At 39.3% G+C, this 16,423-nt stretch overlaps 1 protein-coding gene across 1 annotated transcript; it reads right to left on the bottom strand.

The window, feature by feature from the left end:
- Positions 1-3,233: 3,233 nt before the first annotated feature.
- On the bottom strand, positions 3,234-14,805 carry pomgnt1 (protein O-linked mannose N-acetylglucosaminyltransferase 1 (beta 1,2-)). The gene is made up of 22 exons (XM_072683031.1): positions 14,695-14,805; positions 13,949-14,084; positions 13,664-13,772; positions 13,177-13,292; positions 12,771-12,836; positions 11,235-11,348; positions 10,998-11,115; positions 10,449-10,547; positions 9,707-9,834; positions 9,395-9,465; positions 9,237-9,312; positions 9,015-9,098; positions 8,716-8,757; positions 7,952-8,010; positions 7,668-7,740; positions 7,231-7,359; positions 6,961-7,086; positions 5,913-5,977; positions 5,748-5,792; positions 5,383-5,518; positions 5,125-5,234; positions 3,234-4,795 (listed from the first exon to the last, which is right to left on the bottom strand). Exons 2-22 carry the CDS (start codon positions 14,066-14,068, stop codon positions 4,714-4,716), a joined length of 1,968 nt encoding a protein of 655 aa, XP_072539132.1. The 5' UTR covers positions 14,069-14,084; positions 14,695-14,805; the 3' UTR covers positions 3,234-4,713.
- Positions 14,806-16,423: the final 1,618 nt, after the last annotated feature.

A 16,423-nucleotide genomic window follows, 5' to 3' on the forward strand; every position in this document is an offset into this window, starting at 1 on the left:
TATTGCAGCCCATAACTGTATATCACTGCTGTCCAGCGAAATCCATGTATCTCCATTTTGTCTGTTTTAAGTTTTCTCCATGATTTGAACCCTGTAGCTGCTCTGTACACTGTGTAAACAACTCTGGGTGAACAGACCAATTGAAATTATTTTACATTACCTTCCACTAAAAGTTAAGAACATGTTTGCCTTCTCCTTTAAAGTCACCATTTCGGAGATACATGTTTTTCATTGGACAGCGACCATATGTATTACACGAGGATCAATTTGTGCAGACTTAATGAGGGATTAAGTAGATAGGTATTCTACAAAATGTTGCTTTAAGCAACCCTTACTTTAATTATATTCTTTATAGCTTTACACAATAAGTAATGCTGCTTTTCAACCTTTCGTTACAAATGAAACAGCATCAATGTAGAGCGAAATAAATAATAAAGGCCTGTTTCACAACTGAAGCACTCTGAGAAGAACAAATTATTCTTGCAGTGACAACAACATGCCACATTACTTGACAGGTGAATCATTATAGAGTCATTACTTAGAGTAAAGACTTATCAGCCGTCACATATTCATCGCTTAAGTCAATAAACATCCATGTTTGCTCATTACTTTGTTGTACAGGCCTTTTCAGATTGACTCACTTGAAGAAACTCTATTGGCCAGTCATTTTACAGCACAGCAGGAAGCAGTGTTATTTGAGACAAAACAGAGAATAAGTGGTCTTACGCCTTGGTTAAAGGACACAACTCGCACATGCCAATATTGCACATTAAATTGGGGTTATTATCGTAAATGGACATGGACTGACTGAACAGATGTTGCCACTCTGTAATTCACTTTTCTTAGGCTTGTATTAGGTGTGTGCACAGTATCACAAATATTGACCCAGTAAAGGCTTTTGTTAAAGGATGATGACTGGAAAATAGGGACAGAGAATAGGTTTGATTTGACTCAGTTGAGAACATTATTTTCTCTAGTGATGAAGGGGTACAGAGCTAGTTTTGTGCTTTAACCAGAATCTCCAATGTTGAGAACATTCTAATGTATTACAATGTAAATGCAACATATAAGGCCTTTGCTGGTAACTGAAATCTTTGGTGGTTATTATTATTATTTTTATTATTCCTATTGGCATCATATCTGTCTGCTCCTAATACCATCACTGATGCTCATCCAGGTAGCATCTAGGTCTTTGCAGGGATATTATTGCTAATAACAGACCTTATTCTTCTGGAAAGACATAGATGTTAAAACATAGATGTTAAAACATTTTTGATTGAATTCAGCCACAAATGTATAGCATAGTGAGGTACTTCCACTTCCACTGCCACCTCACTAGCTGATGCTTGTGCACTTGCTTCAAAGTGTCCCATTCTATTATTATTACTTTTTTTAATGTGTTGTTTGTTTTTGTATGGAGATTGAACATTGGTTTCAGCAGTGGGTGCACCAAAGCGAAAGTCACTCCAGAAGTATCCAAAAAGCTGTGTCTGGACACTTTTAGACATACAGTGTATATGATTTATTGCTTTGGTTTTCTGTCTGAATGTCCAAACACGAAATGCTGAGAAGCTTTATGTACCCATGGAGGTCTGCAGTTAGTGAATGGTTCAAAACATCTGCAACCAGCACCTCACAGCACTAATTACAGTCATGCTCCTCACAGTTTGAATGTCTGAATTTGTAAAGTGCAAGGTGTGCATGTAAACCATGGGTGAGGGGGAGGTCAGACTATGCTAGAGATCTCTGAATATCGAGATGAGGAAGAGGTGGATGAGCAAGGGGGTTTCATGATTAAATGGACATGGAACCACCAGTGTAACGAACAATCTATTGAAACTCGAAGGGATGTGACAATTGGGAACCATAAGACCTGACTGATGCTTTCATAAGGTTCCTGAACTATCCTGTATCATTCAATAACTGCAGACATCCTATCAACAGATTCCCTTCTCATTATGACACTGAGAGAAAAAAAAGAGAAAATGACCATATATATCTCTTCTACTGTAACAATTTATAATGAAATTTGAACATTAAAGGGTTCAAATTAAAGGCTCTCCGACAGTGATATTGTTGGAACTTCTAGCAGAATATGGCTCTTTGTAGCCGAACATGCAAAACCTCCCAGACTTAATCACAGCATTGGGACTAGGCATCCACTGCAGGAGCAGCGGACTGGCTGAGATTCCTTAAAAACAAGGCAGGCTAAAGCCAAAGCACATACTGAAAGGAGGCAAACACTGGAAGAATATACTCAGTACCCACTGGGTGAAGAACCCTCAAAAAGGTCTAATTATTCTTAAAAATGTCAAATCAGAAAGTTCTGTAGGTAGATACACTAGGAATGTCTTCTGTGTAAATTAAGACATAATGCTTTAAAAGAAAGACAATGGTAGGGATCAGTTTCATCTGAAGAACTGTTGTTGGGCCCCAACCCCCAGCCAAAAATGTTCCAGTGTATTGCCTGTAGCTTAGAGCTAATACATCAGAATCCCTTTTTTATTTTTTTAACTAACCTCTAATGATCAAAATCACAGCTTACCACTAGTAGGCATCTGCTGAACTGCTTTGTGCACATTCCTTTATAATGTTTTACACTGTAATCCATTTAAATAAACCTGACATTTCAGACTGTTGTTCAATAATTCATCACAGCCCTATCCATCTGAGGATATCATGTCTCCTTCTGTGTATATGTTTTTTTGTTTCTCTGGAAACTCTTTATACCACATATACAACGGCACTATATAGTACATCATTATGAAATAAGCCTCATCAGTGAACCATTAAAGCCCACACATAAATAAATCCACTGTGGGCAAACATTTACATTGGAAACCAAGCAGGGCACAGATTTGCCTGTATTTCAATGCCCGCACAATTTAGTATTCAGAAGACATTTCCCTGAGGTTATGTATATTTAACATCAACGTCAAAGCAAGAATCATGTTGATGTCCTGTAAATACAATATTCTAGTGTTAAATACACAACACTTCAGTATCAGTATCATCAATCTGTAATTAAAAGCTGAGTATAAGGATACAACACATGTCAAATGTATCCCCTGGGGAGCTTCCACAAAGGTGCCTAGTTAAAAATCCCTTTGGGAGTGATCCCAGGAATTCCTGTTTAAATAAGTGTTTTAGGGGTGGAGGAGGTAATCAAAGATGCCTACAGGCAAAAACCTCTTATATTATCTTAAAAATACAAACAGTTACCAAACATTTCATTTTATTAAAAAACAAACAAACAAACAACAAAAAAAACTTGAGTTACACAAACAGATGTAAAAGAAAAAAAAAGTTGGACTTGGTTGATACGGCATGATGTCAGTCATTTTAAAAAGAAAAAAAAAATCTAAAATATGATACACATTCTCTCAACTATTGCACATTTTCGCATACAAAATATTTAGTGGTATAGCAAAGTACAAATGTAATGCCTGTGGCGAAAACATACGGTAGACACTGAACTCTCATCTGTTGTGTCATGAAATTATGTGGATATTATTGCAGGACAAGTCACTTTTACAGGATTGTTATCAAAAAAGGCAGTCACATTACAACAGGACAAACCTAGGACATAGCTGAGATTGCATTGATAAGACATTAGTCCATTCCATTGTCTGTCAATATATGGTACTCACAGCTACCGCTATGTAGTTATACATGTCCAACTCCTCCAACTATTATTTAACCTCAGGTATTCCCCACTAGGATGGAGATTATCAGGTAAAATCATATGCTTAACACAGCACAGGACCTAAATGAATTTAACAGTTCTTACAGGTCTATGAAAAACTGCATGTTTGACCACTTCTTTCAACTGAACGAATGCATCGTCATGGAGCCTTTAATTAAAAAATGTCACCTGAGGTAATGCTTTATATTTCGACAAGAGCACCAACCAGATTCTCTAACCAACAGTGGGTCTCCCTATTATAGGATCAGGTGAGAAACAAAAGCAGTTCTAGTACCAACCTAGTATCTACTACCAACCACCTCCTGAATGAAAAACATCAAACATGATCATTTTTGTTTAAAAAATATAAGTCTATAGAACTTTATATTTGTAAACAATTGTAGGCCTTCGTCATCAAAGTAAATCGTTCTCAAATAAAAGTGAACTCACTAACATAAGAAACCCCAACTGGCAAAATAAATAGTCTTAAGTTAAAATGTATGTACAGTGAAACCAAATGCATTCAGTAGTGTTAAAAAAATAGTAGTATGATATAGCCTTTCCCTTCTGGTCCAACTGTCCTCCATACTCTCAATTAGGCTTCCAGTTTATACAAAATAATACTCTCAAGCTAGCCCTGCCCTTTATTATAGTACCAAACCAAGGCTAAGAAATGTTGACCGGCTCTTTTCTGACAAAATACAAAAAGGTACATCTCCATATTCTCAGCACAAATGCATGAAGCTTGAAACACTGGACACTTCCAAATACATACTGTAACTCCTCCCAGTAGCTGAAACAGCTTTACTCTTTACCCCAGAAATGCTCGCTTCACATAACGCAATAGCTTGTAGTGCAAACAAGCAGCACATGTACAATGCTCTAGAGGAGAAGAACAAGCTGTAGTAACTGGTCCAGCTTTTCTGTGTGGCCTGGTGGGAGGAGGTTCTCCCAGCACAGGGCCATTGCAGGCCCAGTGCGAGTGTGGCCTCTGCTTAGAAGCAGCCTGGGAGCTGGCTGCAGCTGCTCTACATCTGCTCCACAGGGGCTCCTTCTTCTTTAGGCGGAGGTTCCAGATGAATAGGGGTAACATGAGCAGGTTTCCTATTGCTGCGAGAGACAATTCATTTAGAAACGGCATAAGGAGCTAAAGAGGCAGAGATAGGCAATGTTTACAGTACAGGTTCAAGTGTAAAAGACATTTTTATTACTATATGAGACATCATCAGATTTTTTCAGAGCCATGTGAACACAAATCTGATCTTTTCAAATCACCTACTTTCACATGTGGCCCTATATCAAGTATATATAAAAAAAAGAAAATCTGCATTTGGGTCCTCGGGTGTTCACGTTAATGTCCTATGGGTCACAAGTATGAACATGTACTGTTAAGGCAGAAAGGAAAAGAATAAGGCTTGTAATGTGAACAGATGACTCACGAGTAGGGAGAGACTGGAACAGCCATTACAAGAACATGGTTCTTCTTTCTGAAAAGTCTCCATAGCCCTCTGTGATAGCCTCGCACATCTAGGTCCCACACATGCAGACACTTTGGACAGCAAAAACACAAACAACCAAACATCACTCTCCACTCTAGTTTGTACCGTTGAGATCACTGAGCAGCATCTGAAGGCCAAAACTGCTGCTCAAGTTCTACTGTCAGTGATTTGGCTTTAGTAAGTTTGAGTGAGTTCTACCTTAGCTAGTTCAGTCCATGTGCTGGTGTCTGTCTCTTGTTCCATCTTGATGAACATGATGTAGGTCTTGCCCTCTGTGTCTGGGATGAAGGAGTCCTCACAAGGGTTCTTGCTGTGGTCCAAGACTTCTGCTTCACTGCAGAGAGAAAATGAAGACGGCGTTTAGTATCCTCTCAGTAGCTCAACGCTTGAGAAGTTAGTACAAATACTGTCATGGAGCACTGCACAGCAGCGTCCTTCTCATTTAAATATTGTTGGGAAAGCAAAGTGCAGAATGGAACTACATTAGGACAGTTGCTTTGTAACTGTTGGTAACCTAATCTGATAAGCATGGCCAACTTGCTAATAGAGTAAGGTGTACTTACCGTAACAGATTCTGGATCTCAACCTCATAGGCATCTTTCTTCAAGCTGATGACAGAAAACACAGAAAATTAATAGAAATCTTTAATGGTATGTGCACATGAGAAAAAATATATATATATAACAATTAAGTGAAACATCAAAGTGATAGCTGGATCTTTTACATACCTGTCAACATTTTTTAATTGGACATTTGGGACGGTGTTAAACTTGTGCTTCTTAAAGTACACTTCCTACACAAAAGATTATTAAAACAAAGGTCACTAATTTTTAGTATTAAAGTGGTTCTGTCATCATGCTGTCAGTCAAGTGTTCAAATGTGTATTTAAAGTTAGAATAACAAGAATAAGAAACATTGGTGCAGGGGTTTAACTACATCAGTGTAGGCAAGTCTGTTCTCTTTACACAGACGTCACAGTTCAGTACGAGATCAGCACAACGGATAAAAGCATCCACAACAGATCTGACCATTAGAGGCATGCACTCCACAAGACCTGATAGTATCTGGATAGCAGTAGATGCAGTAGAAGTCCTGCAAGTTGTGAGTCGCACTAATGAGTTTTAGGGGCCACTGGCCCTGTCGCCAGTTACTTTAAACAGAAATAATACCCTTAATCTTAACCCAGAGCTGCAGTGAAAACAAACAGACTGAGCAGCTGTCTGGTCACATAAATAAAGTGTGTGCATAAAATCAGTACAGAGCCACACATCTGCAGCAACATCACTCTGGAGTGTCTGAGTGGAGAGCAGAGTTATATTGGTGTGAGGCGTGGGAGGCTCATATGGACACGAGCTGAGTGTAACGAGCAGAATTTTTTTAAGTCAATCCAGAGACATTTTAGATGAGGAGATCCAGGCAGAGGTTAAAATATGTTCTCGTAATGCGTAACATCTCTCTTTACGAATAGTTATACCCTTGAACAAAAAAAGCCAATCAGTCACAAGCAAAACTTTAAAGCTACTAACTACATTAGAGTTATAAGGTAACTGAGCAATTCAGAATCTGAATAATCAATTATTCATTTAAACAATCCATAGATTACTTGACAATTTAAATAGTCATTTGTTGCAACCCTATTCAAAATAAACACACCAATGCAGCAACTCATTAAGTGGCAAACATATACACAATGTATGTACACAATGCAAATTTCAGAATGAAGGAAAGGAAGGACTCATACAAAACTAAATCATACAAATGCACACTCCTACTCACATGGAAGTAACCGTTCATGTTGAGGCCGATGATGCCAAAGTGATAGGAACGTGAAACATCAGGAATTACACATTCTCTCCCCTTCCTCTGCTCCGGCATCCGCATCCACATATCCCAGTCCCACAGCTAACAGGAAACAACACAACACTATTAATTAAATGTTTACAAAAAGGCACATGTGAAGAGTACTTCTCTCAGAAGGTATATTTGTTTGTATACAAGAGACAGAGTTTGTTAACATCACAAATGGGCTAATTGTAGATTCCTGACCTTCTCAGGTGTGGGCCACTTGGGCTCCAGCTCATCCTTGTAGAGGCTTTTTTTGAGCACCCAGCCCAACCCTGGCATGCTCTCCACTCTGTACAGCAGTGAAGGGTCCTCTGCTGTGTGCTCATAGCCCTGCATACACAAAACAACATTTTGGTTTTGTATGATAAATGGCAACGGTCTCAGTCACTGTTAAGTATGGGTCTGCATAAGTTAGATTACATGTTTTATAATGATCACTTGGCCCATTTTTTACAAAATGTTCAAACAACATGAAGAGGCTGCTGATGTTTTCAAAACGTGCATAAAAATATATATATTGGTTTTCATATAACTGTGGCAATCTGAAGCCATTATCTAATTAGGTTAATCCTTGAACTCCATCATGGTTATCTATCTATAATAGAATATGTTGCACAGAATATGCCTGCAGTACTCACTTGGTCATTCCAGGCTGAGATACAATAGACACTCTCATCTTCATTCAGCAAATGAATGGTCTGACTGAGAAAGCTAAAGAAAAAAAGGGAGCGGGTTACAGATCAATGCTATTGTATCTAAAAGGTACCTACACAAAAAGTACTGCTAGTAGTTTAATTCATTGTCCAAGGACTGTCTACTTAAACTACAAAAAAATCCACATATGCAACCCTTTCTAAGGGAGCTGGCTGCCCTCTAGTGAGCATGGCTATGTACTGCAAACAGTTCAGAAAAGCACCCTCACCTGAAGAAATCTATGGAAATATCCAGGTCCTCCTCCAAGACAATGGCAAAGTTTGCATCCTGAAATTTAACGATGTGTTAAAGCAAACAGAAACATGCAAAAAAGGTTTTAAAAGACAGTTGCAGCTGTTGTAAAAATCTCTCCTGTCACACTTTAGTAGACTGTAAAATAAAGCAATAAGCCAGATAAAATGGTGGGTCATAGTTATTGTATCACAGAGAAACAGTACAATAAACTAAATACACTAATTTCCAATTAATGATTTAGAATAGTAATGCGGCTCAATAAAAGGAGATTGTTTGCCATGATTGTTAAAATGATTCTATGAATACAGAATCTACAGAAGGGGTGTGTGGGTGGTGTATATACTCCATGTACACACATGGTGTGTATATGTCCAAATGTTAGTGGACACCCCACATAACGAACACATTAAGCTATTTAAAGTTGGGATGAGGTGGGGTGGTGATCATCCAACAACAGCAATGCTCTAAAATCTAGTAGAATGCCTGGACAGTAGAGACAGTTGCTCCAACAAAACCAAGATAAAGGCTTTTTAATGCCCTTGATTTGGTAAGAAATCAGAAATCAGCAGGTGTCCTAATATTTTTGTCCATATTGTGTATACAGAGTATATTCATATTAATGTCATATTTTAGAATCTGAAACATCCGTCGATTGCACACCTATGCAGTAAACCTGTGATCTTCCAGGGTACATCTGCAAGATCATTTTACTGCAGATGTTGAGGGGACAGTACTCACCGGATATAAGTTGAAAGTTGCAGTCAGGCTGGCTTTATAGTGCTAGGAGAAAAGATAAAAAAAATATATAATTAAAATATAAAATCAACTGATTAAGTTCTTTTGGAAATTTGTTATTGGACTATTCATCAAGAAATGCTGACATAATATAAAGAACTACCAGATTCAAATTATGTCAAATTGTAAAATAAAAACAATTACCAAAAATAAATAAATAAATAATAAAAAAGGTTTGCGTGACTGTGACTTTAGAGAGAAGAGAGAAAAACAAACAAAAAAAAACAGTCCTGATAAATCACCTGTGAAACACGGGCATTCTTAATGCTGATTGGTGTGTGTTGAACCCCTTTAAGACCAAACAGCTCCACTACATCCATAGGCTCCTGTTTAACAATGAAAATAGAAAAAGCATCATGAAAATGTAAGAAAAAAAAGGAAATCCTCTGTAACTGAAATTGTACAGAGAGAGTACAATATAAAAGGCAAGCCTTTATAGAGTAGAAAAATTGGAAAATGAGCACCTCATAATATCCATCAATGAAAACAGTGATCATCTGTGGATTCACGCCATGGGAGGAGAGAAGCGATCGCAGCATTCTGCAGATATACAAACAGTGTGCACCTTCTTTATCAGCCTAATTACAGACAGAACAGGATACTGAAACAAAATCCCACTCACCTGTAGAGATAGTTGGGCCTGTTTCCAGCAATGACAGCAACTGGGACATTGTAGACATTATTGTTGGGAAGCTAGAGAAGAGACAATATACAGAAGTAATTAAATTAGGAACTTGACGCCTGTGCAGTGCTGACATAACCTTATGCCATCCTGTTGGATATATTACATCTTCAAAAAACACAACTTGTGAACCTCAACATACTATAGCCGCTACCTACATATAAAGACCAACAGCCAATACAGTAACACTCTAACACATTACTCATATTCTAATACATTCTGGACATTCTAATACATTTATTACTAACTTACTGGTTCTGGGTTGAACTCTATGGGAGCTGGATCCTTGCAGCTGCAGATGCTGCCGTAGCCCTCCACTTTACTGCAAAAAAGCTTCCTCCTACGGTTCAGCTCCGTCTCGGCCCAGTGGCACTCTGCCTCTGCACAGTGAGCAACAGAGATGCTGATGTTGGGAGACCCCACACTTTGCACAGTTCTGAACTCTCTCTAATCTAGAACCCCTGGTGCTTCTCATTACCTAACAAATAAACCCCTCATCTGCAGAGTCAGGTGTGTCAATGTGCAGAGTAAGACCCAAAACACAGTTCATACATTGCATGCTTTGTCCAAAGACAGAATGACTTAAGATTATAGAGGGTAATGTGACTGTAATATGTCTGTATTTCATGACAGACATAAGCTATTGTTTCATAATAAGAGTATACTTCATAATTAACACATCAGGAACAATCCAGGAATTTGTTTTTTATTAGCTTATGAAATAACAAAGAAAAAAAACTTTACATATTCCAAGCCATTTCTATTGGTCCATTTATCATTAAATTCCAACAATATATAAAGAACAAGAATCATTTATTTTTTAAATATTCTAAAAACAGCAAAAATGAAGATTATTTTTTTGTGTGTGACAGCAACAAATAAGCTGGTGTCTCTCTAAGCTGTATTACGCACTCAAAGTAACACTACAGTAATACCACAATACGCAGTGCCAAACAGTAAATAAAACCAGCAGATTCTTGAGAAAGTCCTGTACCTTCAGCAGCAGTGAGCTGGACCTCAGTTTTCAGCAGCACAGGGTCTCCCCAGGTAGAGAGTGCGGGTGACTTTGAATGCTTCTCACCATATACCTGACCTAAGCACAAACAAACACACATCAGGTACAACCAATCTTCACTGTGTCAATCTAATTTTGGTATACATGCAGCCATAGCAACCAATTATTTCTATGATGAATGAATTTATGATTAGATAAAATGATTTTCAAACCATTTTGCCTTCTGACATGATTTCTTACTTCCTCCTTCCTTTTTTTTATTTTTTATTTTTTACTAGTGAACGAAACTATGTTGACCTCAAAAAGCTACCTGTGATGTGCTGCAATCCAGCACAATGGCCATATGAATATCACAGTGCCTTAGAGTGCTCTTGTTTAGTATGTAACACAGTGACATGTCAGTGTTTTTCATTATTACTACGGCTGACAACTAATTATTTCAGGCCTTTTGCAGACACACATTACGGGTTCCTGTGTTTTAGCTCAATCCCCTATTAACAAATGAACACAGTCAGCCAAGACTCTGACCTCCTTTCTTCACAACCAGTGCCCACATATCCCTCCAGCTCAGAGTTGCTGCCACTTGGCTGCCCAGCCCCTTCAACAGGTTCTTGGCAGCATCCTTCAAATGAAAGGTTCCTTCATCCTGAGCGACACACAGAACACACCAGTCAGCAATGCTTACCCCCTCAGATTTGCAAGTAAGAAAAGAAATGAACATGCATGTTAAAAAGAAGGTGTTCAAGATAGAGATTGTGATTTAACCTTAATGGTGAAGATGAGGACTCTACCACGAGTGACCATGTTGAGGAAGAGGATCATGGCTTCATCCTCATGGGGAGAGTAGGTGTCGAACACTCTCTTTGCCATTACATGACCCTGTGCAGGCAAGACAACAGATCACTTCAAGTCCCAGCCTGCACCAGTACTTTAGTTTCTTTAGTTGGAATTATAACAGCAGTTGTCAAAGCTTCTGAAAAATGACCTTAAAATGAGTCCTTAAAATGTGTCAAGCAAACATTATGTCTGAACACCACCAGCTACAGGTCCATTAAATGATTTAATTTAACAAATCTTTTAAGAGTTATAGTGACGTAGGCTATGGAAATGGATATTGCCTGATTGTCAATACCAGAAGCACTGCAAAAAGACAATAGTGCATTTAAAATTGAGTGCACTGTGATCAATTTTGCTCACAATCTTTTACAGCAAACGCAAAGGCTGCATCCCAAGCTGAACACAAGCTTACTAAAAGTGCATTCATATATCAAGTGAAAAAGAATGCGGTTTGGGACGCAGAAAACAAAACACAGCTGGCACAGTGGAGAGGGGTGTTGAACCAAAGAGGAGATAAGAGCGCTTTAAAAAGTAACACTGACACCTCTCAGCTTTAGAGAGAGAGATGTCTAAAATAAGCTGCAGTTGCTCTAAACAGAAAGTTGAACAGAATGTCCTGTCCATGTCATAGAAGTCAACTACACAGAATGTATAAAATAACTCAAATCAGACATAGAAATACATTACATATAATGTCCAAATGTTTGTAGACACCCCTTCTAACGATTGCTGACACAGATGTGTAAATGCACGCACACACACACACACACACACACACACACACACACACACACACACACACAGCTTGTCTAATCCCTGTAGTAGTATTGCCAACAAAATAGGACTCTCTAGAGCACATAAACATGAACTTGTTGGCACCTTGGCTAATGTTAGATCGCTGAATGCAACCAAATCCTCACCGCAATGCTCCAAAATCTAGTAGAAAGCCTACCTTAGCCATTTTAGACATATTGACAGTTACTCCAACAAACGAAGGATAAACTCTTTAAAAATACACCTAATTTCAAAAGAAACTAAAAAAGCAGGTCCATAGAGTATATTTCCAGATAAAGAAATTGTAGAGCAACTAAGACGAGCGAGAGAGACTAACAGGGTAAAATTTATTTTTATGTAGATAAACATCTCCATTACATTGACCATAAGTATTTTGATTGGAAAATGCTTCTCATATTTGACTCAATCAGGATCAGAATTTCATTAATTAAGCATATACTAATTTAACAATTAACAATTTTTGGTTAGTTATAAGGTTTCCTACACTTCACTTACTGCTCTATTTATTACTAAACAGATGTTTTCATTTGTAGCAGAGATGTGCAGATCAATTGTACAAAAATATTATTCTTGCTTAATTACTTACAAATATTTATCATAAAACGAAAGACATTCCCCTACAGTTATGTTTTTTGTACACAATTCTCTAGATCCTACAGCTCTACTCACAGTGGCCTGATTTAGCACTATGACATGTATGCCTCTTCCCTGTTCCCGCATCTCATCCTCCAGCACCTACAGGAAACACATTACAAACAGGTTTGACCCATATATGACTTTCCTTAACACAGTACATAACTTCAATACTAAAAACACAGAGGCATAAGAGGACTAGACTTGTAAATATCTAGATGAGTACATACATTACAACTGAACTAAGCCCCTAGCTTCTTTAAAGATTGCTTATGTGATATGACAGTCAGTTAATCTGTTGTCTGTTTGACACAGCCAAATTTGACAACATTCTGACTCATTACTAGCATACATGACAGGCAAAACACTACTTGAGGCTTCTTGGGAAAAAACAGGGTAGAAAAAGATTGCAGAAGGGACTCGAATACTGGAAGTCACTCACTGTGGTACCATCCACTGCAACATACACCTTGGAGCGACTTGAGTACACTTCAATGTCCAACACCTTGCGCCCACTGGCTGGTCTTCGTGGGGTCTCCATGTTGGCCAAGTTATCATCTGAGAAAATGTACAGTGATAAGCTACAAGGCAACATAATAATACGGGAGGCATTTGGTGATCGGATGGCGTTTATATCTGATGAACAGTCCGATGCAAACACACAGTGTAGATTTGACCTAACAACAAAAAAAAAAAAGGGGGGGGGGGGGGGGTTGCACTGGAACATTATGGACATACAGCATCTGTGTTGTTCTTTTAATACAAAGTAACTAGAGGGGTAGGGTAGAGTCTAAATTAACTCTAGCCAAATTATATCCAGATGCCACCTCGAAATAAAACATAATGTGTTAAAGCCAGATGAAAACAAGCTCACACTGACCTAAAAAGGCCAGCAGAACTGGTCAGCACTGATGACAGGCTGCCCTTACCATAGTCTCGTCCTGCATCATCTTCATCCTCGCTTGCAGCTCTCCTTGTGTCAAGAATAAGTTTTATGTTCACAAGTACTGTAATCAGCAAGAACAACACTGCACCAGCCTGTGAAATCAAAATTCATACAGCATACATCAAAACACGTTCTACTGTTTTTCTACTTTATTATTATAGTATTATTTGCTACTCAGTCACAGTGTTGTGATTCCTCAGTAATACTGTAAGTGGTGAATTAAGCTATCCAAGTTCCTGTACAGTCTGTCTAATATACGCCTACTTGCCTGGCAGAGTCTTCGGATTGCCCTTTTGTTGGCGAGTTTGTATTTCCAAGTAAGGTAGAAACTGCGCTGCTGTCTAGGAATGAAGGGCTTGGCCCGTGGGTTGGGCGTCCAGGTGTCCATCCCTCACAGCTGCTGCCTGCTTGTACACAAAATCAGACATAATATGGCAATAAGCACTGCTGTCATTTAGATCACTGGCTCTCAACTCCAACCCTGAACCCCATGCCCTGCACAGTTTCAAGAACTAGCCACCTTCTCCAACACGCCTGCACCAGCTCAGGAAGGACCTGATCGCTAGCTACCTGCTGAGGATCAGATGTGTAGGTTACGGGATTACCTGAAACTGTGCAGTGCATGTGGAGTAGAGGACCAGAGGTCATTTGGAGACACGTTTTAGTAGCAATGTAGAGATAGCTAGTGTCATCTTACATTTAGGCGTACTAAAACTACAACTTTTTGGGGGGATCAGTCCTAACATCATCCTGAGCACACATATTTCAGCTACACCGAGTAATTCAGGTTGGATTACCCCTGCAAATTTAGCTAACACACACTACAAGTGAAGTTCAATAGCTCACCTTTTAGATTACCTGCCGAGCTACACTGGAACTGTTATCTAGCCATTCAACACTGAGCTAGCCAAACGCCGTTACCTTCAGTAAGTCAGCACACACTTGTCTGTGGCTGATAAACACTGTGTGTAAAATGTAAACACGCATTACGCACGGCAGACTGAACCAATTTACCGTCACTGATGTTTATGTGTCGATGGCACCCATAATAGCAGAGTTATTTGACACTATACCGCCGAAGGTTAGCAGTGTTCAGCCGGCTCTCTGCATGTGAAGACCAGTGTCCATAAGAGTGAAGGCACCAACTGTGCCATTACTCAATGGCTGCCGCTTGGGCTGGTTTTCATAATAAAAGTCTCACCTCCTAAGTAATGAAGTTAATCCAAGACAGGGATGGCAAGAATGAGATACGATAACGGTATTAAGCCGTAGTTTAAGTTTAAGACTACTTTTTACAGTGGTTAATTAAAAGAAATCCACTCTCCCTAACCCCCACTAAACAAGGAGAGAGTAAAACTTGGCAACAGGACCAATCAGGATCACGTTTTCGGCGGGGGCGGGACAACAGGGAGTTTAACTTCGCATAGGAACCAATCAGAACATCTATATTTCGTTGGGGGCGGAGCAACAGAGAGTCAAACTCAGATGTAGAGCCAATAAGAACATCGATTTAGGTGAATGGCGGGACTTTTTTTTCTGAACAGTGAAACTAATGTGGTTTAATTTACCGCGATGCACAAAGTAGTATTTGTACACTTATTTGTACAGTTTGTGTTCCACACTGTGCGGAATTTACTGAATGTCAGTAGGATCTGATGTCAGTAGGGGATGAATCCCTGCGTGCACTTATTAAACCTTTACCTGGCACTGGTAGTGCCGGCCGGCACACTAACCATATCCTAAAGCATCCGACACATCTAAAAGCAACCAGCACACCAACTGGAATATCGTAAAGTTGGCGGCACACCAACTAATGCATCTTAAAAAGAAGGCCCACCAACCGGCACACCCTAGAGCAGCTGGCACACAAACTTGCACATCATAAAGCAGCCGGCACACTAACCGGCATATCTTAAAACAGACGGCACACCAACTGTACAATAACTGGCACATATTACAGCAGTCGGCATACCAACTGACATGTCTTAAACAGTAAGCTCACCAAGTGGCATACCAACCAGCACATCACCACATAAAACACCTGGCACATCTTAAAGCAGCCAACACATCATCTGGCACATTTTACAGCAGATGGCACACCAACCGGCACACCTTAAGGCAGCTCGCACTTCAACCACATTCCTACACATCACACAAGGCCCCTACCTAATCTAATTCAGCCTGATGCGTCTTGCTGGGCTATCCATACACATGGACCCTTGATGTAAAGGTTCGTTACCAATGTAAAGTTTCTTCCAAGACTCACCCGTCCTTAAGAAACCATGCCATTTAAACATGACTTGTTTTACTTTTCTTTACGCTAAAACTTTGTGCTATGACAGAAGTATCCTTTAATCCAGCATGTTCTGCTAATATTGGCCTGATAACAATATCCAGTGGTGATACATGGTCTTGAAGTATCCCCTGCCCTGCACGTTAGCATTTTCCCAGCTCAAAACACACCAGATTCAACCAATCAGTAAAGTTACAACACCTTCCAGAGTTAAACTGAGCCAGAATGTGCAGGATGGAGGTACTCTAGGACCAGGGTTTGGAACCAATGCAGTAGTGATATCATGCCATCTCTCACTGTCCCTCAAACCCACCAACCCTTCTCACCAACCAGAGTGTTACTAGAGGTCCAAGCACCAAGCATACTTCAGCTCAGGAGTCTTCTTCTTATTAATTATTTTGTCTTCTAATGACAGGCTAAAGACACTAAGTGATAGTCCACTCTACACAT

This window comes from Salminus brasiliensis, chromosome 7 (assembly GCF_030463535.1).
Source record: "Salminus brasiliensis chromosome 7, fSalBra1.hap2, whole genome shotgun sequence".
Classification (NCBI taxonomy): Eukaryota; Metazoa; Chordata; class Actinopteri; order Characiformes; family Bryconidae; genus Salminus; species Salminus brasiliensis.